The sequence below is a fragment of the Volvox carteri genome (assembly GCF_000143455.1).
Source record: "Volvox carteri f. nagariensis unplaced genomic scaffold VOLCAscaffold_89, whole genome shotgun sequence".
Lineage (NCBI taxonomy): Eukaryota > Viridiplantae > Chlorophyta > Chlorophyceae > Chlamydomonadales > Volvocaceae > Volvox > Volvox carteri.
Genome location: NW_003307632.1, coordinates 163,744 through 188,881, shown reverse-complemented (window position 1 = coordinate 188,881; position 25,138 = coordinate 163,744). Strand labels below are relative to the sequence as shown.

At 50.4% G+C, this 25,138-nt stretch overlaps 4 protein-coding genes across 4 annotated transcripts; 3 read left to right on the top strand and 1 right to left on the bottom strand.

Annotated features, from left to right (window-relative positions):
- Positions 1-254: 254 nt before the first annotated feature.
- VOLCADRAFT_99517 (uncharacterized protein) lies at positions 255-4,489 on the top strand (the record flags this gene model as incomplete). The annotated part of the gene is made up of 6 exons (XM_002958245.1): positions 255-356; positions 433-1,329; positions 1,429-1,581; positions 3,366-3,485; positions 3,684-3,856; positions 4,414-4,489. The coding sequence occupies 6 exons, from the start codon at positions 255-257 to the stop codon at positions 4,487-4,489; spliced, it is 1,521 nt and encodes a 506-aa protein (XP_002958291.1).
- Positions 4,490-8,804: 4,315 nt separating this feature from the next.
- Positions 8,805-12,501, top strand: VOLCADRAFT_99516 (uncharacterized protein; the record flags this gene model as incomplete). Its single annotated transcript, XM_002958244.1, has 8 exons — positions 8,805-8,840; positions 8,905-9,049; positions 9,998-10,196; positions 10,707-10,947; positions 11,231-11,287; positions 11,812-12,106; positions 12,240-12,352; positions 12,406-12,501. The coding sequence occupies 8 exons, from the start codon at positions 8,805-8,807 to the stop codon at positions 12,499-12,501; spliced, it is 1,182 nt and encodes a 393-aa protein (XP_002958290.1).
- Positions 12,502-13,233: 732 nt separating this feature from the next.
- Positions 13,234-13,653, bottom strand: VOLCADRAFT_119908 (uncharacterized protein; the record flags this gene model as incomplete). The annotated part of the gene is made up of 1 exon (XM_002958226.1): positions 13,234-13,653. The coding sequence occupies one exon, from the start codon at positions 13,651-13,653 to the stop codon at positions 13,234-13,236; it is 420 nt and encodes a 139-aa protein (XP_002958272.1).
- A 694-nt stretch (positions 13,654-14,347) lies between these two features.
- Positions 14,348-23,207, top strand: VOLCADRAFT_121696 (uncharacterized protein; the record flags this gene model as incomplete). The annotated part of the gene is made up of 11 exons (XM_002958243.1): positions 14,348-14,549; positions 15,152-15,283; positions 15,603-15,685; positions 15,938-16,013; positions 16,229-16,311; positions 19,834-19,890; positions 20,161-20,238; positions 20,521-20,622; positions 20,966-21,071; positions 21,203-21,498; positions 22,620-23,207. The coding sequence occupies 11 exons, from the start codon at positions 14,348-14,350 to the stop codon at positions 22,800-22,802; spliced, it is 1,398 nt and encodes a 465-aa protein (XP_002958289.1). The 3' UTR covers positions 22,803-23,207.
- Positions 23,208-25,138: the final 1,931 nt, after the last annotated feature.

Here is a 25,138-nt window from a genome sequence, read left to right as displayed (position 1 = left end):
GAACATGCCCTGTTGTCCAGGAGTACGTCGCTGAAAGACGAGCAAGCATTCCCTAGCGCCCGCCGAACCAAAAGCTTGGAGAGTGACAGCGCTAAAGCATGGAATGTTCACTTGATACCTTGGACCAGAGGCGTCGTTTTTCAGCAGCTCGTACTGTCACTTTAGCAGATTGCCGACATGAATCCCCACGGGTCGCGGTCGTGGCTTTCCTGGGATTGGGCATTGCCAGTGTAACTGCAGTGGTCAGTATAATTATGATGAAAACGCGCTCCAGGCCGGCTGCGAAGGGTCCTCCCGCCAAAGGCAAGCTGCACAAATCCACAAGAACTCGTTCTGTGTCTTCTGAAAATCCACAGGTACGCAGCATGTATATGCTCATCCTTTTCAGACAACGCCTGATCTCGTGACTCGTGTCGTGCTGAGCCTTTCCAGGTAAAGGGTCTACAAGCCTCAACGCGACCTACCATGTCACCAAGCAGAGACTTCCCGCCAGATGCCACACATTCAAAGCCTGCTGTGTTTGCCGAGGGCAGCACGATCACGTGGTACACGCCCATCACGAATGGCAGAGCACCCAGCAGAGACCCAACATCACAGGTCCCTGTCCAGACGCCTGACACTGAAATTCGGCACTCTATACTCCCTTTGCTGGCCGTATCATTAAATCCAATTTCATCAGCAGAGGAGATGGCAGCAGTCAGGGGGCTGGTGCCCCCTCTGATTCCGGGGCAAGCACCATCTTCGGAGTCAGATTTGACCCCAGCCCAAGACGTGGCCCAGAAAAGAGGCCTGGCGCCGCAAGTGCCTCAGACGCCAGCGCCTTTGCCGCCTGCCACGTCCACAGGATGGGTGACCTCTGTGGATTCCAACTTGCCAACACCCAACCTTGCTATAGCTAGCAAGGGTCTGGCGCCGTCATTTCCGCGCATATTTGCACCGTGCTCGTCCTCAGCCGAGGAGCGTGGCTGCAATTACGATGCTGAAAGGGTTGCCTGTGAGGCAGGCCCTTTGCCATCATTGCGAAGTGCGGTTGCGACTGTTGGAGAGAGCGTCATCCTGCAGCACTTGCGAAGGACGGATAACTTTTCCGTTCTTGAGCAGGAACAACAACGGGCCAACCAGCGGCAGGAAAAGCCAGAGGGGCAACCGCCTAAGGATTGCATATTAGACCAGATCCAGCCGAAAGGGGCATGTCGTGTGGCGGCCCTGAAGGTTCTGTATGGGCAGCTGCCGCAACAGAGCATGGCGCAGTCAGTTCCTACACCTGTGGCGTCCAACGCCGTCGTTACAGTATTCCCGCCCAATGTTGAGACTGTGCAGACGAATCAGGTAAGGGAACAGGGGCACATGAGCATCTTGGTGGACACGCCGTTGCACGTACCTTCCATGAAATGGTCTCAGTGGGCATCCTTATTCCCCTACCCCTAGCATTCTGCCGCAGATGGCGTAGAGTTGGTCAGGGCTGCCCTCATCCCGACCGATAGCCTGGAGGACGCCATGGATAGCTTAGAAGCGAAGTCACCTGCTGTCGACATGGCCTGTATGGAAGCTGCGCAGGCGCAATTCCGGGCAGAGGTGGAGGTGAGTGGGGATGGGAGCTTGGGGCAACTATAGGGTGTAGGCTTTCTATGTGCTGGGAAAGAGCGAGTCCCCTCTACGTCCGTGCAGACCGGTTACTTGCGCGCAAAGAATGGTTGGATAACGGGGTCTGCCATGCAATCGGGCCCAAGCCAATACATGCAAAACCGACGCTTTATGATGGATTTGGCGGCAATTTGGTCGATGTGGCACGGATGTCGTGGTCAGCATGCATGAGCGACGGGTGCACTGGATAAGACGTATGGCATTCTGGTCAGGCTATTGTTCTGCACATTATAGCTTTATTGGCAGTGTACGGAAAGGCTATGGGTTTTTCGGAAGCTGGCCGTATGCAAAGGGGTGGTCTGGAACCCAAACACTTAATTCTTTGCCCTCTCAAAACTGTTTTCCGACGCGTCAAATAGTCAGGTTGAAATCATTACTACAATCCTAGAGCAATAGTTTCTTAAGCAATTTTTAAATAATGTACGTTGTGATGTCCAGTGGCGTCATCACCACGGAGAACCCAACATTTGTAGGATGGAACCTCCGGAACCTCCAAACCCGTTAAGACGACGTTTAAATGCTAATAATCTTATCGGGGCCTACGGTGTGTCAGGTTCCTTGGCGGCTGGCGTGCATGCAGAGGAAATATTTGGTCCATGGCCTGTGGCTGGTACCAATTAGCATCTTTAGACAAACATGACATGGAGGCAGGGATTGTAGGAGGCACCGTAAGATGGTGCAATGGCTGGAAAGCAGGCAAGCAGAGCTTAAATGCTTTGTGTGCGGTCCTAGGGGTGCGGGCACTTCACGCCTTTAAAGTGATCACGGGGGATGCCGGAGAGCAGCCTGGGGCCGGCAGTGATGACGGAGGGAGGCAGCCAGCTGGTGGGAGAGGGTGTGGAAAGGGCCGCGCTGGTGGCGAGGGCAAGCGACGGGCGTGATATGTAATGGACATGAAAATCGCTAAACAACGCAGAATTAAACAGTATGTTTCGTAGTTATTCGGATAATGACATTAAGAAAGAGAATTTTAGCAAGGTTGGATAATGCGGTTTAAATTACCACAGGAACAAATTACGTTAAATTAGGTAACATACAAAGAGCTCGTACTTTGCTAGATTCGACCTTGAGTTTGCGTAGTCATGAATTTACATGCATGCCAGGTGACATGCAGGTGACAAGCATGAAGGGCAGGTGAGGTATGCGGCAGGTTTATGAACAAATAAGCGCATAATGTGCCTGCAGGAGCTTTGCGAACTTTCAAACACCGCGTTCATGGTCCGCAAGTACAGGTTATATGGTACTCACTAAAGCTGTATATGGTACGCGATGCTGTGACAGTGGCATTGGTGCATGGTCGCAATGGAAGGCGTATATGCTTATAAAAGCATTGGCTGCCATTCAAATTTCGCTTCAAATAGAGGATACGCAAACAGTCTTAATTAGAGTCGCAGATGAGCCGTAGATTCTATTTGGTCACTTTGGACGGATTGACAAGGTTGCTATGAGACGCTTCGAGCGGGGCCCTTTCCCAAAAAGTGTGGGTGGAACAAGTCATAGGTGTACGGGATATCTGTTGGCAGGTGCGGGGCTTTGTATGGCATATCTTTCCTTGGCATATCATATACCTTTCGCTCCCTAAATGGTTATGCAGGAGGCTCGGCTTCGGTTTGCCTGAACATTATTTACATACAGGTGGTAAAATAACCTGTTCTCGGCACCGTGTAGTGCCGCCCATGCGTCCCTCCATTCACTGCCAGCCGATTCCCCTTTCCCAACAGGCGGAGCATCTGTTGCTGGACGCTACAGCAGCCTGGCACTTGGAGGGCAACAGAGTGCACGGAGTTATTCTGGCGAGGCGGGCGTTGGAAGCACTGCGGTCAGGGCCTCATCGGGCCAAGGTGCGGTGTTAATACAGTGCTGCACTAAGAAAAAAGGGTTGGAGGAGGGCGTAGGTAGAGTGTCTGACTGAGAGCTGCTGCCGGCTACTCTGACGGGAACCCCTCTTGATGGCAAAACTTTAATGTGTTTGTGCTAAATCCATTCCAACTCACCTACGCATTGTGTGCTTGTTGCCGGTGCTCTTTGTCCCGTCAAAGTATCGGTCGGAGGTTGCTTCATCTCTGGCCGACATGCTTCATGCCATGAATCTCTGGGATGAGGCCCTTGACGCGGTGGACGAGGCCCTGCAGGCGGCCCAGCAGGCTGGCGAATGGGCCCTGGCTGTTAAGCTCAGTAATAATATGGGTGCGCTGTACAAGGAGCTTGGCCGGTAAGCTGGGTGGGTCAGGAGGTGGCCAGGTTCCAACTACGCAAATGCGGGATCAGGGGATGGAAAATTATATGGATTTTTCCACATCGGCGCATTACGATGACCCACTGGTTGTTGGCGGTCATTCTCAGATCCTCATATGTGCTGCAGTCGTACTATACGATAATTCATTTAAACTAAAGAGCACTATTCGCAATTTGGTATGATTTTGGAATTGCTCCTTAGCCTTAGCCTTACGAGAGCATCATGTGAAGGCTTTTGCTGCATTCTCGGCAACTCTTTTACTTGTCGTATGCCAACCAGTGTTGTTTCTTTGAGCGATATATCACTCACAAGCGAGAAAAACTCCCTCTGGAAGCGAAAACGAGCTTCGGCGCTATACATTCCATCGCTCACCCTGTTCGGCCCGTAAGGGCCCGTAAGGACCCGTAAGGGACAGGGCAAACTATTACGAACCATCTTTAAAGGTGTTCATTTCAGTTCATAATTTTGACCTACGAGATGTCGCAGAGAGGCATAGGATGCTTCTTGATGGGTCGTAATGCTGCAAAATACAGGAATGTAGCTGAGCCAAACCACACGCTACGCGTAAGGTCGGCTTGCCCCAAGGAGGGGCACTGTCTTAGCCTGTAGTGGGTGCGTTTGAGGGTGCCGCAGTCTATGTTGTGATGAGATTCTTGATAAACTGTACGAGCACGGTGAGTCTAATGAGGTGCTATTACCGATTGCAAGCTTATAAAAAGCAAAGCTCTAGCGATGAGCTAATTAGCTAATTGATGAGTTGTGTTCGTGTAGCAAACTTCCCTCTACCAAAGTATGTTTTGCTATTGCCTTCCCTGGATGTGGAAAATTAACCTTCGCTTCCTTCGCACTACCTTATGTCCGTGTTTTCATGAGAAGTCTTCGTTACAAAGAAAGAACCTGCAAGCAATAAAAACAGCCGTTGTGATAGGGTCGGGCCGGGTGTGGGCGCACTAACCCGAAGCGACAAATAGGCCTGCAGTCCAACCGCTTCAGGGCAGCAACCAAACGCAGCTCTACGCAAACCCGAGGTAACCAGCACAGTCACTCGCAGCGACACATAACTACGCCATACCGTACATCGTACAATGGCACTTCACAGAAAACCTTAGTTTTCTATATGTTTCGCTTGGAAAACTATCAGTTCTTTCTCGTCCCCCTCTTTTTTATCTTCTCTGTCCTCTTCCTCACGTTCAATTCCCTTTTCGTATTTATTTCTCTCATTTCCGTCCATTTAGTCTTCTTCCTTCTCTCCCCCTCTTTGTAAATCCCCCTCCAATATCTCCTCTTTCCCTTCTCGCCCTCCACGCTTCCCTCTCCTTAGGTTCCTATTATCCCTCCTCTCCTTGCTTTCGTACCTCCCTTACCTCTCCTCTCCTACCTCTTCCTCCTTTTCGTCATGTATGTCCTCTCCCTACTGCCGCAGTGTTTAATTTTTTAATTATTGTCTTATGTTACGCTCCTTATTGACACTGTCAGGTTTTCTTGATGTTGAGCTTTGCATATTACCGGGTTTCCATATTTTTTTCATGGACTTTGCATATCGGTGGTGTTACATGTATTCTAACTGGCATTTAAAAGCTGTCCAGGGGCTGATGTGCAGACCAACAAAGTGATAAGGACGGCAGTGTTCTGTTGCTCTTCTTCAGCTGTTTTCTCCCCGGACGTGGGAGCTCCCGATACCTCGAGGTATCACACACACGCAAACTAGCCATTTTATTGCACACACGCACACTCTCCATCAGTTAAAGTCTATCCATACCTGGTCTGATGCGATTGTTGGGGTTGGAGTGATCAATTCGGCAACCTCGTACATACTGTACACTACCCTAATAACGCAAGAAATATTAAAATAAAATTGCGAAGACCGTGTACCTTGCGGCATCGTGTGATTTTGCGCCGCAATAGGATATGCATGGGCTTTGTGAAGATGGCCTTGTCCGCAGACGCTGGAAGGCTTCAGAGGATAGCAAGTCCCACTTCAGCATTCAATATCGCAAATAGCGCCGGAAAGACTGCTGGCGGAGAATACGAAAAGGAATAGCATTTACAAACGTGTATTAAGCAAACGAAAGAATGGTTGAAAAGGCGGGAATACTAAGTCACGTCCCATAGAGGATGCACTTTTACGTACTTACATGCGCGAAAATTTGCCGTTGCAGCAAGGCTGCTGAGTCCAGTACTGTGAAGCTGAATTCTTCTATCTCGTACCACTTGTCGATGTCATAAATATTGTACGGCGTGCCGAGCAGCGCTATCTTTGGGGATTGCGCTGGTATAAAATTGGACTCCACTTTTCAGGATGTCACTTGCTTGGTTGGGGTATTTCAGCCTGAACAGGCAATGCATCGATATTCACCACGCAATCGACACGTTAATTGATTGTAATGATATGTACAATTGCACAATTTTCTAATTACGTTATGAGAGTCATTGGTGAAAGCTTAAATTGTAAAATACAGTAACTGTGGGCTCGTGGTCGCACCTGTATACCACGGCAATGGTTTGAATTTCAAGGGGCTTTTTGCCCAGAAGAATAATGCCTTGGTGCATCTCCGTCACGAAGGGCGATGTCATTGTTAAATGCACCCGCATTATAAGCAGCCAGCATGTCGGCTCTGTTGTTCATCACGTGATCAGGTAAAATCTTGAAGAGGGCGCGTGGCGTCCCACATTCTTTGTGGGGATGATGACCAGCTCCACTGGAGCTGGTGTGGGGGAAAAAAGATGGGTAAGATGAGATAGGAATTTGGGAGTGGTGATAATTGCTCGCAATTTGTATGAAACTAACTTTTTGGAGGATGGCAAAGACGACAAGGCACCTGTTAGGTGTGTAGTACTCTGGGTATCACGGGAAATTGTCATCCGCCGATCGGTTCTTTTCTGCAAAAGACGTGATACAACAAGGTGCAACTACGAACTGCCAGGAACGCCGTTCACTTCTGGGGACTCCCTGTTCATGAAACATTTGTTGTGAGTTCCTGCAACGTGCAAGTTAGTGTTGAGACTTGCTGCATGATGGCTAGGCACGGTTAATAGGATTAAATTTTGTAGAATTATGGATGTGAAAACCACGTTTTAATATGGTGGGTTACGTTTCAGCTGCACGCAAGGAGTTGCTGCACCGTGTGAGATAGTGTTGAGACTTGCTGCATGTAACCGTCCTTTGCTCGGCCACTACTTCACACTACTCGTCTGCACTTAGCAATTTACCATGATTCCTCTCTTCCTTCTCCCTCCTCGCCCTCCTCGCCCTCGCGTTCCATCCCCACGTCTTAGGCACTACGAGGCTGCATGCACATGCCCCTAGTGCGCGCAGGTTGGCGGGAGCAACGGGTGGCCCCGGCCCGCGCACTTGCGCTTCTCTTCCTACCAACTCCCTCTCCTCCCTTGGGCCTTTCTTTTGCGTTGGAAAGAACGTTCGTGTTTGCGTTCTTTCCAACCCACTTCTCCATTTCTACCTCCTTAGCGTTCTGCCGGCGTACACGTCGTCCAATGCGTCATCCCGTCCAATGCGCCATTCCGTCAGCTCGTACGACACCTTCTGTGTCGTCCTGCGCCGCCTTTGCAATTGTTTTTTTAGTTCCTGCGTTTTCTTCCCTTTTCATAGAGGTTCTTTAGGGCTTCTTATTTCCAGCGTCCCCGGTCAGGCACCTTAATACTCCCGTTCAGCAGCATTTGCATGCGTTCTTGTCTTTTTCGTTCGCTGCTCACAACTCTCCCACCTCTCTGCCTCGCATGTGCCTTTTGCCACTACTTCTGCGGCCTGGCCAGGTGAGTCCAAAGGGTGGTTCGAGCTTCTTTGGTATATCGCGTTGGCGTCGGTCGGCTAGCCGGAATAGAATAGTTGGGTCGGTCGGGTCGGTCGCGCGTTTTAGTTTTTGGGGGGTTGGGAGGAGCACTTGCATACCGACAGCCTTTCAGTATCAGCAAATCAGCTATTTGTCCAGGCCAGCAACTTTATGCCAGCTTTACGACAGCACTACTTTACTACGTTTCCGCCGCCTTCACTACTACTTTTCTACACCTACTTCTTTACGGCTTGGCAATACTATTTCTTCTTTTTTAGTTCTGGCGGCTTAGGTAGGTAGTCTTTCCGACATCTTCTTCACTTCTTCATCTCGAGGTCACGGTCGCCACGGACGCCTTTCGGTCAGTTCTACGTTTGATACTCTCTTGCCCTGGCAGCAGCTTCAATCGTGTGTGGTTCGTCTTTCCCTCCTCGCCCTCCTCTCCCTCCTCGCCCTCCTCTCCCTCCTCGCCCTCCTCGCCCTCCTCATCTTTATGATAAGCTACAGCAATCAGCTTTTTTAGATATTCGCCTTTCGCGCTTTGTTCATGCATCCTCCTCTGTTAATGAGGCGGCAAAACGAAATATTTTCATCATCCAATTCCGTAGATTACAGCGCATTATCACGGACGTTCAGAATTTTGCGCATTCCGTGGCTAACCTCATGGCACAACTCATCGCTCAAGGCTACCCGCGACGGCGCCTTGAGATACAATGTGCTCAACAACTCTTCTACTGGCCACAACTCTTCTTAGTACAACGTCGCAATGGCTTCGATATCCTTTCTCACATCCTTAACCTGCTCCCTACCCTGCTTCCTAATTCTCCTTCCTCTCTTCACTAACTCATGTTCCTGCAACTCTCTACCCTGCCCCTAATAACCTCCACTCCTTTGTAGTTCTTCTTTCCCTGCCCCTAATACGTTTACTCTTGCCCCTCCTTTTAGGCACCACGGAGCTGCATGCAAATGCTCCTGGTGCGCACGGTTTGGCGGGAGCCATATGTGGCCCCGACCCACGCACTGTTTTTATCCGCCCCCGCGTTTTTGCACACCTTTTTTGCACAGCTTTGTATTTTTATGTTTTTAAATTTTTTTCCCCAAATTGCTCTCACCCCGTTACGCCTTTACTACCTGTTATGCAATCGTTCATTGCGTCATCATCCCTTCATCCGGTACGACACTTCGCATGCTTTTCCTTTCTTAAGCGTTTCCATTTCCTTTATTTTCCCTTCTCAGTCAAAATTTCAAATCAGCCAGCCAGTTACTACTTTTCCTCAGCAGCATTCGCATGTCTCCTTGTCCTTTATCGCACCCGGCTCACCTCTTTGCTACCCTTTTGCTTTGCATGTGCCTTTTGCCACTACTTCTGCGGCCTGGCCAGGTGAGTCCAAAGGGTGGTTCGAGCTTCTTTGGTATATCGCGTTGGCGTCGGTCGGCTAGCCGGAATAGAATAGTTGGGTCGGTCGGGTCGGTCGCGCGTTTTAGTTTTTGGGGGGTTTGGGAGGCGCACTTGCATACCGACAGCCTTTCAGTATCAGCAAATCAGCCATTTCTCCAGGCCAGCAACTTTATGCCACCTTTACGACAGCACTATTTTACTACGTTTCCGCCGCCTTCACTACTACTTTTCTACATCTACTTCTTTACGGATTGGCTATACTATTCCGCTTTTTTAGTTCTGGCGGCTTAGGTAGGTAGTATTTCCGACATCATCTTCACTTCGTCATCCCGAGGTCACGGTCGCCACGGACGCCTTTCGGTCAGTTCTACGTTTGTTACTCTCTTGCCCTGGCAGCAGCTTCAATCGTGTGTGGTTCGTCTTTCCCTCCTCTCCCTCCTCTCCCTCCTCTCCCTCCTCTCCCTCCTCTCCCCCCTCTCCCCCCTCTCCCTCCTCTCCCTCCTCTCCCTCCTCTCCCTCCTCTCCCTCCTCTCCCTCCTCTCCCTCTTGACGCTGTACAACGTTCATGTAATACAACTTTCATTATTACTTGTCCTACATAATAATTACTTCTTATTACTTGACGCTTCACTTTGCCATTGTCCGGGTATCACCTCCCATATGCCTGGTAGTTTTGCGTCATAGGTACTTTTGTAACCGCCTTATGCTCGGCCACCTCTTCAAACTGCACATCTTCCGGACTTCTGCGCTTTGCATTTCACCATCTTTTCACTAATATGTAATAATACCGTACCAGGGCCAGGATCACAGCGCGTCGTTTTACGACGTCCTTGCCGGATTGCGTAATTGTGCCTCAGTCCGAGTAATTGTGTCTCAGTCCGAGCATGCTCGACCACTTCACCAATATCTAAGTTCTTGCCCACCTTTTAGGTGGGCAAGCCAACGTTAACAAGGGCGGAAGGCTATCAGCTTGGAAACGGTTCTCAGCAATTAATCCCATAAAGATTAAGAAATGCAACTTGCTAGACAAGCACCTAGCGCTCTGTGTGCACATGTTCACGCAACAGCTGTTAACGCTCGATACCTTCCCGTTTAGGAAGGCCGTTGAGGTTTGTGCGGCCAAGCCCCGGTATCCGTCTTGTGCAACGGAATGGCCACAAACAGATTTCGTTGCAGGGGTACTCAGGGCGGAGGGTGTGTGGTTTTACCAGCCATGGACCGGCTTGACACTCGGCTCAGGAAGGGGTTTGCACCCAGATGCAGTACTGTGCACTGTGTTGGTTATGAAAGCCAGCCTAGCCCTCCCCCAGCCGCCTGGGTCAGGAGCGATAAGCGACACCCTCCCGCAAAAACCTCGGCTCCAACAGTGAAAAGAAAAACACTGGCACGAACATCCGTCCAGGACTTGCAGAGCAAAAAACGTTGGGTTTCCGATCGTTGGCCTACTATTAGCAGTTGAGCAAACAGTTCACTTGTAATCCGTTATTATTTGGTTGTCGTGCCGTAACGGTTATGAAGTCCGTAGTTTCAGCGTGAAGTTTGTTGCCTGAATTGTTTTGCGCCTTATTACTGTGCCGCGTTGTCTTTCAGTTTTCCATGCCTACAACTTGCAATGGCTCCTCACCTGTTCCCCTGACAGCGTCTTCGATGCTGAGGCTCTGCATCGCTCCTGCTACTCAATGGCAGTTGAGGAGCTGGGGATTGCGCACCCCTTGTCTTCGCTTACCCGCGCTAACTTGATTGAGGCGCTTATGGTACAGAAAGCTTGGGAGCCGGCCGGGTCTCTAAATGTCAAAGTTGCTGATCAAGAACAGCAGGGCCAGGAGTGTGACAGCAAGGAGGAAAAGGTCGACATGAGCGAGGCCAGGCAATTGCTGCAGGTGGGTACCCTGTGGGCCGCGCCTTCCATGTGCCGATGCTGTGCCTCCACTGGAGTGCCGCCTTACCTCACCTCGTGGTGCTACTACTGGAGGATCGGCGATCTTTACCGATCGGCGATCTTTACCGCGTGCTAGCGCTTCCAATGCCTACCTGACCTCTTTCTGACGTGTTACGCAGGAAGGGCACAGGCCTTCTATGCGAACTATTAGGCTAGCCAGTGAAACTGCTGACCGCGTCAAGGCATCATGCACCTGACGCACTCCTTGTGTCATTCCTTCTCAGGCTGCTCTGTCGCAGCTGAAGGCAGAAGCCGAGATCTTGAAGGTGGCGGCTGCAAACGTGAGTCTAAAATTTGGTGGAGCGGAAATCTTTGCGCAGGGACATGAACTGTGGGGTTACAGAGGGCCTTCACAACATGGCGTTTTGGTGTGCTGCGTGTTGCGGGTTACTTTGGCGGCAGCCGCTGCGATTGGCTTCAGGGCCCCATGGCGTCTGTCTTCACCGAGAACATATAGAACCGGCACCAACGCGCATTTGCAGTAACCTTACTTTTCCTGTACCAAATCGGTGATACAGCTTTCTGTATGGGTTGCGCGCGACCATGCGGCGATCGTAAGGCTTCTGCAGCAAAACATCCATTTCTTACTATTTCCAATGGGGACCGTATTGACGTGCGATCGTGGTACTTGCCACTGGAGTGAAGGCGCTCTGACAGAAGGTCATAATATTTGAGTGTCAAGTATCCCATTGCGTAGCTTTTGTGCCCTGTCATCATTTGTCAATGCCTACAACGGTTATGCAACCTTTGTCGCGCACCATGTCTCAATTTTTGCCTTTGCCTTTCCCCTGACGGGCGCATGCAGCCCAGTGCACTGGTTGGAAAGGGTATCGAAGGTCTCACCCAGAGCGATGGCTTCAGCAGCGACCAGTGTGAACTGACGGCCACTGCATTGTATTGCCGCACATGCATTGCTACTGTCCGCACCTATATCGAGCTGGGACGGTTGGAGATGGAGGCAGGAGAGGACCTGGCGGCTGCGGAGGATGCATATCGCGCGGCGGTAGAACTGTGTGATGAGGTATATGGAGCGGACAGCAGGGAGAGCCAGGGGACGGCCTCTAGTCTAGCGAACTGCCTACGAGCTGCTGGGAAAAAAGGTAGGTAGTGAAAGGCAGCTGGAGTTGTCTGGTATTTGTACGGGCCCGGCTGGATATGAGCACGCGTCAAAAGTATAAATCCCTAGGTCTCTCTCCACTCATCCACCTCCTGCCAACTGCACAATGTTTACAGAGGAGGCCAGGGTACTGTATGAGAGGCTGTACGACCTAACATTCAAGCGCAACGGCTGCGGCGAGGCGACAGCTGTGCACTTGGCCCAGTCGCTTGCAGACCTGGCAGAGGAGGTGGGTTTGGCGTCCTTACGCACCTGCGGAAGATCTTCCTGGCCTGGGAGCAGGCTAGGGGTCTCTGCTTAGTCTTTGGTAGCCCGTTGCTGGCATTTCATTCTGTTGCCTGGCCTCAGTTTGCAAGTCTTTCATTTTTCGACTTTTAATCCCTCGGTTCCATTGTCGGTGCAATCCCCGCCACGGAGTGTCTTGAGTGGAGCAAAGCCTACTAAGATAGGCGTCCAACTGCGTCTCTGCATAGCTCGGCAAAATGTACGATACCAGACCAACAGCGAATAGCGTGGCGGCCTTATGGTACTTTCTACGAAGAGGCATGTCTCCGAAGATGTCAAGAACTGTTTCACGATACTTGATTTGTTAAGGTCCGCCGTTGTCCTATGTAAGGTTTTCAGCAGGCTCTTTGCGTTGGCTCTGCAGCCTTGAGGTACCGTACGATTGCAACTAGTTAGCAATGGCGACCGCCGCGTTACCAAAGTCGTTGCATAGTGAAAGTCGCTGTTATAGATTTTTCGAAGCTGCTATGACTTTCTTGCCTAGTGCTTGCACTTGGTGACAACTGTATGGTTACCCGTACACGAAGTCGCGAAACCTGCATGGCCGGCTGTTTTGTTGGCCCGATTATGCGAAGTTAGTACTCCACACGGCATGCTTGTTGGCGCAATTGCATCCCAAAGGGAGGATGTTTACAGTGTGCTTCCTCCTGTCCTTCAACGATGTCTTGTATTTCTATCTTTACAACATTTATTATATTAATATGGTCTCTTTTTGGTTCGGTTCATTATCAGGTCGCCCGCCAATTTGTAAGGTAGCATTACGCATGCTAAGATTTTCCTACATCTGCAGGAAAGTGGCAAGTGGAGCAAGTTATCCCCCTGAAATTATGTAGTGTCCGATAGTATTGTACCAAAGTCAAGGCACCGACTTTTGCCTTGGGCCAAGTTCGCCAAGGAACCGAGCTTAACAAGGCGAATATACCTCTTGCCAGTATGGGTATTGTGATCGTGATGTGATTGTGTTACCATAAAACTGTAGGTTTCCACGCCTAGTTCCAGGGCACACGTATGGGTCTGCACCCATCCATTTGGGAGCGACCCCATGTCAGAACACCCTACATGGATTGTGACAATGGTACGAACTAATACCGAGCCGCCTCCGATAGCAAAGCCCTCTTCAGCCTGCAGGCAGGTCCTTTTCGCTATCTGTCCCTGCAGTCCCTCTTGTGTTGCAGTCCCTCTTCGTTTAGCCACGGTCAGGGGTTCTCTATACTGCCCTCCAGCTTTTACTGATGAGCCCGACATTTTACGGCATCACAATTTTACCTGCTTCCCGCTCGCTTTGCCTGTTAGTCCTTGCCTGCTTCTCCCTATGACTTGATTAATATGTGTCCAGCCTATGGTTGGCATCCTGCATTAGGCTTTTTTGCTCAATTACTTGTAACCCTTTCTCGTGCTGTAGCCTATTGCTCCAGCGTTAGCGCTTTCTTTCCAGGCCACTAACCGCCCATAGACTCTTATCTTCAGACATGGGGATTGCTATCGGCGTGTTCCGAACTTTAAGCTGTCTGATTTTGTGGCTTTACGCCTAGATGACTCTGCGACGGCAACCTTGCAGACGGTTTTGCTTTGATGAGGCATCTTCCCCAAAGCAGTTCAGCAGTAACACAACACCTAATGTAACTGGCCACCTCTTAGAAGTCGCACCTCAGAAGCCTTTGATTAGCAGCCATATCATATGGGGATGGGCCCGACAATGCAAGCCTCAACAGCAAACTGGCTATTACCATGTCCGAACCGCGGTCGGCCGACCAGTTTTCCCAAAATGTCTTAACGTAACGTAGCATGTAAACCCAGTGTATCCCCTTTGAGAGTCACAGTATATATCTGAAGGGTTTTTGGCGGCCCTGCCTGGTGCAAATACGATGGATACCGCGCAAGCCTCGATGGCGCTTGCCCTAGCGGCCGTTATGGACGAAATTATATATACCTTGAGGATATGTTCAATTCTCAATGGCAGTGCTTGAGCGTGCGGGCCGACGCGGCGCGGCCCAAGCCGCCGGAAGTGCGGCCGACTTGCTGTTTCGACGGAGGCTTCAGCTCTACTACAATGGTTTACATGTTTGCTATGCTAGCGGTCGTGCTCGGGCGAGCAACACGAGCGGCGTTGTCCTTGTTCATCTTTAAAATAAACGGGAGCGGTGCGGCAAAAATTGCGTTCAGAGTTCAAAGCGCGCACTAATTGTCAAATATGTGATCATCAAAAGCGATTGGGCTTGGCCGTTTGTTACAACTCGCAAAATTGGCGACGCAATTCAGGTAACCTCTGAACGTAAAGTTGCAAGTAACTCGGTATTTTACAACGTAGATAATGTTCAGCAGGCCTTTAGAGCTGGTCTATCTTACAAATGCACTCCAATAAGCATAAAAGGGTGGCGCCATATATAGGTTTCGGGGCATGGTACTGCTGATAGGAAACTGGTCGACTGACAGTCGAACGCCTGTCCATCGCCTATCCACCGCTAGTCCATCGCCAGTGACATATGCCCAACTGGCGGCGCCGCTGATTGGAAACAGCTTGATAATTGCAATTCTTGGACGCCATGGACGCGAAATCTTTGTAAATGCAAAGCGATTCTACTGTTACATTCACGTTTTGTAACGATACTTTATTCCAACGGTGGTCATAAGTCTACATATCTTATGCAATAGGACGTGTAGGGCCCTTGTGGTGGAACTTGGGCGTATATTAGGGAAGGCTGACCTGTTCCCGTTTCATCTATTCAATTTCCGGCTCAACCAGTTGGTCACGGAGCTTACTTAGTGCTACTTAATCTTCGTGTTTTTGGCAAGATGGCCGGGCCTAGGCGTGAGGATTACAGCTATGCATATGCTGATGGCGAGGACATAGAAGGAGATGGGCAGCAGGACGATGGTAGGCAGTGTGTGGTCATATTGCCCGAATCCTTGCGACGTACGTGTTCAAGCTCGCTGTGGATAAATTTAAGATTCGTTACTACAAAGCTTCATGTTTGGCATAGTGATACTATGAAGTTTCATGTTTGGCCTGTGCGAGCAAGTTATGCTTCTAGCCGCCCTTGAACCTGCACGACAGGGACGCATACCGCTTTTAGATATGGTGCGGCATTGTGTTCCCAAGCTGTGTTGATGTCCTCGTAGCTCCTGTCGACTGCGTGAGCCAATTCACTGCTCTTTCGCTGCTATCGCGCATGAATGTTATATACCTCGGAAAGGTGCACAACAGGCGGAAGGAGCAGAGTTGGACGCCGGGGTTGCAGATGACGTTCAGCCGTGGACGGGACTTACACTTCTGCCGGTATGCGCATACTTTAGGAGCCGCCTGTGGACGCATCTTACCCACGCGTCTGCACGGGATGGCGTATGCTGGGATTGCATGTTTCGCATGTTCGCGTGTACTGTCTTTCCAATTTACAGCATGAGATCACTTCGTTGCTGGGGGTTGCATCTCCTGCTTGATGTGTATACATTAGAAGCCAAAGCACGCATCTTCCGTGCTTAGGGTTTTATTATATCATCGCATGTTCCCTCTCTTGCTCTTCTCCTCCAGGAGAAGTCAGACGTTACAGAGCTACTGAAGGACGTGCACAAGGCTGGGCACAAACAGCTTACAGTTTTATTGCTAGGTGAGCAGTTGTGGGGGGCATGCTCTTAAGCTTTCCTCACGATTTGCAACACAGGTAAAGATGAAAGTGAAAGTCGGATGCGTGGTACTAGGATGGTAAACCGTCGGCTTTTCATAGGTATAAAACAGGTTTTTGGTTGATTCATCCTCCTACCAAGTCTTTGGCGTCATCCACACACATCGGCGTGTTTGTTGTGTTGCTGTGTGTGCATGCAGGGAAGTCAGGTGTAGGCAAGAGCAGCCTGGTGAACTCGCTCCTTGGGGAGCCTGTAGTGCGTGTGCAGGCCTTCAAGTTGCAGGTGGGATTTGGCGGGCGGCTTGCTAATGCTCGCTGAAACGAATCCATCTTTACTCTGTTTGGGTCAGAGATTGTGTTAGCTGGTGGCATGCCATAGTTGGAACATTCCAACGGGTCGCTTGAACAGCACCCGGTGCTGTAAGGGGAACACCCACCGACAAATTCACCACGTAGGTGCTATATAATTCGGAGAAGGTGGGATCGTAGAAGGGGCTTGACCGACCTAAAAGCACTTGAATCTCGGAATTGGACTGGGGGGACTCGAGATTTTGGTAATGTAGTGTACTCTGTGGTTTCCGGTGGCGGGAGGTGCAAAGGCCAATAGAAACCCAAAACCTCTTTCCTGGAGAGCTATTAAATTTTTTGTCATTACCATCAATAGGATACCAGATTACATCTTAAAGCTGGCTCTTTCGCAGAAGACGTTGCCCTGAAGTTGAAGGCAGTCAACCCAGCGCCAAGCAAGATGCCTCAGACCAAACCTCTTGCTTAACTCGAGGGGGTTGCCTGTTTGCATAGGATCAGTAGGCTTCCGTATGCGACCAGACATATGAAAGAGAAGCTGAGGAGTGCTGGTATACCTTCTGCCAAAAGATCATCGGCAGTTGCGTGCAGCCTATCAGCAAGGTACACATGCAGGTATGCCCTATTCTACGCGTTCGGAAGAGGCGAAGCTCTTTCGACACCTATCATAAGAAAACCCGGGGGAGAGGGTGTGCAAGTAGCTAAAGAGGCGCAGACGGCCATTATTGTGAACTGGTATCCTTAAGGAAGACTTTTGTTACAGACGAATTAGGGTATACACGTTAATCGCGTTGTTTACTCAGGATAACACGCGCCGTTGATTTCATATTGTGATTCCTACAGCCTAACAGCGATGTCCTGCCAAATCCTGTTCCTTTACTGAACAACCAAGTATGTCCCAAACGTCACGAACAAGTGTGTGTGCTTGGAGCTGAAAGATTCGCGGTTGGTACCTGACTATGGAGGCCCCTAGCCAACGTCTTGCAAGGTGGTTCAAATGTTGTCTAGCTCTCGGCCGTAGCAACTCCATCTCACCTAAATGTGAGGCATGTTCTAGTGATATCACTGAACGGGGCACGGAGATGACAGCGCGTTACCATGTTGATGTTACAAACTTTTAAAATGGTTCAAGAGTCGACACCGATTCTCGTGATATTGCAGGGGCCGAGTTCCCTCGCCCCCCCCCTAGCAAACGGTCAAGATCGTCCTTTGTTATATGATGTGTGAAACAGGGGGGTATATCACCACCCGTGGCAGCTATCCTGCGAAACCCTGCCTTCCCTGGTATTTCGGGGCACCCTCATCCAGTCACCCTAGTCAGTGGATCGCTCAGGTTCCGCACCCACCACTAGCATCCAACGGAATCTGCCGGGTCGACAGCGGCACAACTCCATTCCTGGTCGGGTCGCAGGTTAACTTTATCCCAGGTCACCACCGTCCATCAACTAGGGGCGCAATATCTCCCACCATCGGGAGGATTTTCGACCCTGGCAGGTCTCGATCCTTATATCACCGCCTCCCTGAAGTGCCGTCAGGTTTGGGCCACGGTGTAGGCTCGAGACGAGGAAATGGGGTGTATGGGCATGGTGTACGGCAGCGAACATGTGCTGATAGAAATCACATGTTGCATTGCCCCCTTAAGAGGCACTTCTTTCCGCAGCAAACATACACTCTCCAAAGGATACCCTTTTCCTCCATTACGAATTCTTTGCACATGGACAAAAACGTCAGCAGCTGCAAGGGTGTGGTTTGCAAGCTGGGGTTTGAAATTGTCGTCTGTAGCGTAGTTGGTCCCCCGAGGTGTGACTTCCTATTTGTAGTGGGCCAGGTTTGCTACGTTACCGCAGGTTTACGCCAATCTGCCAGGCACACGAATTTATTGTCTCTAGCGCTTCATACGGGTGGCACAAGTTATCCGCCGGAAATGCTCAGCCGTACCTTGCCAGACACTTCTTATGGACATCTATAAAGCATGTGAGCACTGGCACAAGACCTTGTGACTTTACTAGAAAGACTCTGTTCTGCATACATCATCTGGACACTGTCTGATGCACGTGAATGTGCAGAAGCGCTTGGTGGAATATACGTGCGGAAATGGTACTTTCCCAGCAGCATAGTGCGCAAATTGTATGGGTTAATGCTACGGAACTCTATACAGCGGGAGGACCAGTGACGGACTCTGCGCGGTAAGTAGTGCGGTTAGTGTTGGCTTTATCGGCGAATCGTCACTCCACATCCATTCATGCCGGTTGAGCTTGAACATGCGGGATGTCCAAAGGGCTGAGGTCGCTGTCTCTGCCCCAAATCGATCTGCATGCCAATTGTCCCCGGGCGTCCCTTCTCGTGGATGGATGCATCGAATCCAGTATAGTGGAAAGACACGCGTGGCACAAAAGTTCATTGTGAGGGAAATGAAGCAGCGGTTTTTTTGTCAAGGTCATGTGTCGGCTTTCACCATGAAAGGTTATTGCTGACATAAAGCTTTACTTGATGTCAGCAGTCGTTCAGGGAGCCTTCCATGCTGCTGTGGACAAACAGCAGCTATGATAAGACTGGTTTCCAACAGTCCCGGCCACAGACAGGTTGTAAACACGACTGATGCCTCGTCCCAAAAGTTAGGATAGGAAGCGATGCCAACAACCGGCTGGGTGTGTGCTGCAGAGGCATGAGGAACCAGGAGTTCAAATGGGTTTCATATTACTTGGAAGCTAACCTTTGGGCAGGAGTAATAGCGCAGATATTTCGCTAACGCGTATCGTCGTGAAGTTTTACTAGTATAGCCGTACTGGATTTATCCAAAAGATTCCTGCTGGCCAGATGGAACTTTAGGAAATTTGCTCACGGAGCAAACCAATGTGCATCATCAGCATGCATGGCCTATTTAGTAGCAACTTAGTTGCTTCCCATTTTAGGGGATATTAATGGGCGTAGTACCTCACGCAAATCCAAGACAACTCGGATTGTTCTGAATATTAGCTGAAGATACCATGGGAACCGGCACCGTATGATGTGTGAAACAGGGGGGTATATCTCCACCCGTGCCAGCTACCCTGCAAAACCCTGCCTTCCTTGGTAATTTGGGGCACCCTCATCCAGTCACCCTATTCAACTTCTCAGTGGATCGCTCAGGTTCCGCACCCACCACTAGCATCCAACGGAATCTGCCGGGTCGACAGCGGCATAACTCCATTCCTGGTCGGCTCGCAGGTTAACTTTATCCCAGGTCACCACCGTCCATCAACTAGGGGCGCAATATCTCCCACCATCGGGAGGATTTTCGACCCTGGCAGGTCTCGATCCCGGGATGTCACGGGGGCAATGGTCGCGCGTTACCAGTAGTGCCAAACCCTAGCACCGTATGTTAACTAAACTTAATCTTCACTTTGGAACAGAACGCCGACTTACAAGCTAGGAGAAGTGTACCGACTATTATGACGATGCCAATAGTCATTGGCGAGTCAAAAACCATTTATTGTTTCCACTCGTCCTGCATCTGCAGGCCGATGCAGAGGCTACAATGACCATTGTACGGCACATAAGTGTCGGAGATCCAGAGGTGGGTAGCCCAGGGTTCGGCAATCCAGTTCGACAGTAGCACGTAATGTGGCGACCAACCCTAAGTTTCCCGTGCAACTGTCACTGTTTGGCATGCAAAGCGAATAGACACAAGCAAACCATAGCTTCGTTGGCCATGGTGTATGCTCAAAGGACGAGATGGAGCTACCCCAGGCGTTTTTCTTGGCATCAGCAGGCATAGCATCGCACGTTTCGTTTGGAAACTAATTCGATGGCGGGCTTAATCCTACAATCACGTTGCAAAATATAGATCGATGGGCTACGCATCAAGCTCATCGACACGTGTGGGCTGGAGGATCCGGAGGCAGGAGATACGGTCAACTGGGGGGTGAGATGTATGGTGGAAGTACTGTTATGGGTTCGCAAATATTCGGCTAGGATTTCATAAGCCCGATCGTTTGATGTCACGTATTCTTAAGAGTTTGGATTACATTTTCCGCCGCCGCCGCCGTCTATTCCTCTGCTTGGGAGGCTGGGAACTTCCGCCTGTAAGAAGCTATGTGGGCAAACGCTTCTTAGCGGGATACTGAGGGGCGCTCGGGCCAGGATGGAAAATGAATGGAGATCGCGGATGAGGTTACTAGCCCATCTGTTGCCAACCCGTTCCTAGGCCCTGTCCAAGATTGCTGAGGACATCCGAGGGGTCTCCATTGATGTGGTATTGTATGTCGACAGGCTGGACTTGTACCGGGTGGACCCTCTGGACAAGGCGGTGAGAGTGGCGAACGTTGATGCGATGAAGGCGAAGAAAATGATGGGCTAGGGCGGAGGGGATGCGACGGAGGGAAAACAAGAGGGGATGTCGATGTGGGCTAAGGTGGATGGGCGGGTCAACAGGGGCGTGGCATTGGGCTTACGTGGAATGACTTATGAATGGAACGAGGACAGTTGTCTTGCATTGCCGCTGAGGGGAAGCGGTGGGGTGAAGAGAGAGGGCAAAGAAGCCGCATTTGTGGCGACCTGTCGACACCTTTGCGAACACGGGTGAGGAAGTACATTCTAAGGGTTTACGGCATTGCCTCTCCACCCGGCCTCTCCACGTAAACATTTCGCAGATCATCGCTGCAGTCACACACACGTTTGGTCGCCAGATTTGGTGCCGGACAATTCTGGCGCTTACACATTCAGCTCTGATGCAAGTGCCACCAGGAACATCGTATGGTACGTCGCTCTCACTAAGCCATGGAATAGAGAGAGCTCAGTTCGCATATGCAATGATACCAACACCCTACCTGTTCATTCCTAGTGCCCACATCCATATGTCCTCGCTGCCTGCTCTACACTGTCGCCAGACTCGTTTGTGGACGGCCGGATCCGGCTTCTCCGTGGCGTGATCCCTCGGGGTCCGTTGCCCTTCCTACGGTCCCCGTTGCCCGCCGTTCTCGTGGAGAATTCAGAGACCTGCCCCATTAATAAGGACAACGGGCATCGAATGCTGCCCGACGATACCGAATGGCTGGTGGGGATGGTGAGCGAGGTGGTTGACCTGGTCCTTGCACGGCGGCAAGCGTACAAGTACAACCCCAGGATGACCTCCAAGCCCAGCCAGCGCTTCCGGTGGCTGTTGCCGCTGGTCATTGCAGCAGAGGTGCGAGTGTCGCGGTGGATGGGTTGCCTAATATTGAACGTCAATGGGTGAATGAACCATACGTCTGCGCTACTCAAGTTCCATCTATTTTTTTCCGGCCGCGCGGCAGACTAAGACCAGGACTACTAATTCCGTGAAAATCGGCCTACCAAGGAAGGATTTAACTTACCAGCCCATACGGCACGCAGGCAGGGTTTCGCGGCAAACCCTTCGTTCTTATCGTTAACGTTGTGGATTTTAATAATCGCACATGTTTCTTGACGTTTTGATGCCAAAATCAAGTACGGTTAAGGATAGTCATGTTCGAAGGTGCTGGAGAGGACCTTCGATAAAGAAGATAAAAGAAGGGATTGCCTGAGAGTATTCAGGCGGTGATTTTTTTGGCGGCGATTCCTACAGTGAGTTCCCCCCATGTGAATTCTATGACTGTTTTTAGGTCGAAGCCATTTGGCCCGAGGTAGATGTTGACAATTATGTGTAGCCATTACAAAAACGTTTGCAGCTGCTTTGCAGAAATTGTCCTTTTTGGCTGAACAACCTGACACAAATTTGGTACACACAAAGCAATGGGGTCTAATACGTACACAGCACGTTCCGGCAGGGCCTGTCCGAGTTAATGTGCCCGTAACCCGTTGCGACTACGGTACGTAATTATCAGCTGCAGAAGAAAATATTAGTACCGCTTCATTATAGTTTAGGTATTAAGACGAATTCATCACCTAAGGAAGGAAAAGGCCAAAACAACCTGAAGGGGATCCCGCTGACCCCAATTTTGCTTTGGGGTCCAATTCACTTAAATCAACTACAACCAGCGCAAATCGCCTACATGTGAACATGTCATAATATAAAAAACGGCCAATGTAATCTCCAGTGGTCAGAACATGATTTGGCTGCCTTCAAAGGAGAGCAGCTTCAACCTCGAAAGGGTTTCCCCATCTATACTGAACACTTTTAAGGCCAATCACGTACCTAATGCACATTGGATGGTCATACTAGAGGGCAAGGCCACCGATACTGGTAACTGCCAAGGTCTGCGACTAAAACCTCAACTTCCTCAACTGCATGGAATATAAAGCTGCCGATCTTGCATCCTCTTAACCAAGGCCTCTTGATCCTGGCAGATATTTTTCGGCCGGCGTTTGCTACGGCCAGCTCTGCTGGCAAACCGGCATCGGGTGGAGGCTGTGGAGGACGCGGTCTGGTCCTTGAGGTGGCAGCAGCGAAATGTGCTGGGCCTGCACCCGCCACATCGGCCAAGCAAGGAGGCCGCGTGGCGCTTGGAGCAGATGTACGATGATGACTAACTGGCCACGTTTGCCAGGGAGATAGCGGCGGCGAGGGGTAGCAGAGCTCCGGGATAGAGTAAGCGGAATGGAAAATGACGTTGCACAGCCATTCCTGAATGCAGGGGGTAAGGCTGCTACAGTGAACTGGTGTATGCTGCGTGTTCAAATTGGCAGTTCTACCATAAGGAAACTACTGCTCAAGGTCGTTGTGGATTGACACAGCGACACAGTGCTCCCGCTCGGGATCCTATGGGTTGGACTCCTTGTACTTGTGGTGAACTCCGCGCGTGATTTTGTTGTGGGCACGTGGACAACAGGGCATCTGGGCTTGGACGATTTTCTAGTCCGGCAGCGCTGCCACAGCTGGAGCGAAGGTTTGCGTATCGAAGTAGTAGTTTCGGGATTTCTGTAAAGTCCCTTCAGATTCACCAAGGCCTTTGGCCAACGCTCTAAGCCGACCTTCTTACCTAGCATCCATCTAAGGGCTCTCACTGTTTTATGGATTACTCTTACATAGCGATGATGTCGAGTGAAAATCATAAATCGCGTCTTAAACTGCCAGGCCATGCGTCATTGTGGAAACTCACACCATACGCACGGGTGACACTCCTTCGGCAGCTATTCGGATCTAGTAGGCAGACTGCAGACCAAGTAAGTCTCCAATGCCTTCCACCAGGACCTTTCACCGCTCGTCAAGCAGTAAGATTTGGATGGATATATTGTGCGTACCGTACTCACTGTGGGGCCGTTACAGAATCAGTAACATAGTAAAGGGTTGAAATAGTTGAAGACGCCCACACCCATAATGACGCAGGGTTGCTACCGTATTAGTTTTGACCGTACGGCGTATTAGAGACCCCAAAATGTTTACGCCCGGCGTATGGCGTATCAATACGTCAGTTCAAAATCGAGGCGTATTACATTTCTTACGGCGTATTCACCCTGCAGTTATTCTTGCAAATAGCATACGCATTTTAATGGTGATCAAGAAAGCGTATTATTTGAATAGTTTGGCACTGCTCGGACGCGGCGCGACCAACTGTTGACTCCACCATGGACCTCTTCCGCCACGCAGAACTTATGACAAGAACAATAACTATCGATGGTAATGACATAATCGACCACGAATGTAAAGAATTGTTCCGTGTATACTCTGTCGCGTGGTACAACTTTGGCCGACCGTAACCGGCCCCCCCCCAGCAGCCAACACCGCGACAACGGACACGCATCACCGCAACATCAATGCTTCCCTAACCTTCCTCCCCATTCCCCCACCTGGTATCCTGACCAGATCCTAAAAAGAATTAAACGGAAACTCAGCCTCCCTAATCACGAAACTCCCTAATCACGAAATAGATAACCCCCTTAGACCCCCACCACAAAGGACAAGGCCTGCTCCCCGGGGGCGAGCTCGGGTCACCTTGCTTGTGATCAAGTAGAGATCATATCAGGACAATGTAGCCATATTCACAGTGGTGGCTTACACAGGTTTTCGCTTGAGAACACGGTTTCCATGATACTTTGGTGGCCTGTACGACAGGAACCGGTTATTTATTACGCACAGGCCTCACGGGGTCGGAATCCCGGAATTTGACGCCTAGCTGCCTCTCAATCCCGGGGATGCTGTCCGCGACCCTTACGAGTGAGATGGTTATCCCATATGAAGAAAACGTACAGTTCGTATTCGTTTTCTTGCCTAATTGTTGCACGTGCCGGTTCAGTTCATCAAGGGTACCTGACTGAGCCTTTCGGAGCCCGTCCGTCGCCGCTGTCTGCCATCGCTCTTTGCGGCAAGCGCCGGCTTTGGAAAATAACTCTAATACTAAAAGTCTAGTTGAAGACATGCGGCGCGAGGACTGACTGGAACGAGCATAACATGCCGCTAGAAGATATGCAATATATTGTAACGGCTGCGCATGGAATTCTTTGCATGGCCATGTTGCATGATGATAATTGTTTTGGGGGGTTCAAATCCTCAAATCCCGATGGGATTTGGCCCGGAATTCCTTGGGAATTCATGAGGTCAAATTCCGAGATTCCGATCCCGTGAGGGGCCTCCGTAAGGAGGGTAGGATCCGGGCTGGAATTAGGGAGGAGCTCTGTCGCAGAATTAGCCTGGATTTTATTCCTGACAAAAGAATTGCTCTGCCCGACAGTTTGTCCTACCCTCTACTCCGTAATAGGAACACCGCCAGGAACACCCCAGCATTATGCCGGCTTTAAAACATCAAACTTCTCGGCGTATTCGGTGTAATAATACGCGCGTATTCCAGGCGTATTAATACGCAATACAGTAGCAACCCTATAATGACGCCCACGCTTGTGCGATGTGCCTGCTCACACCGGAAGGTATG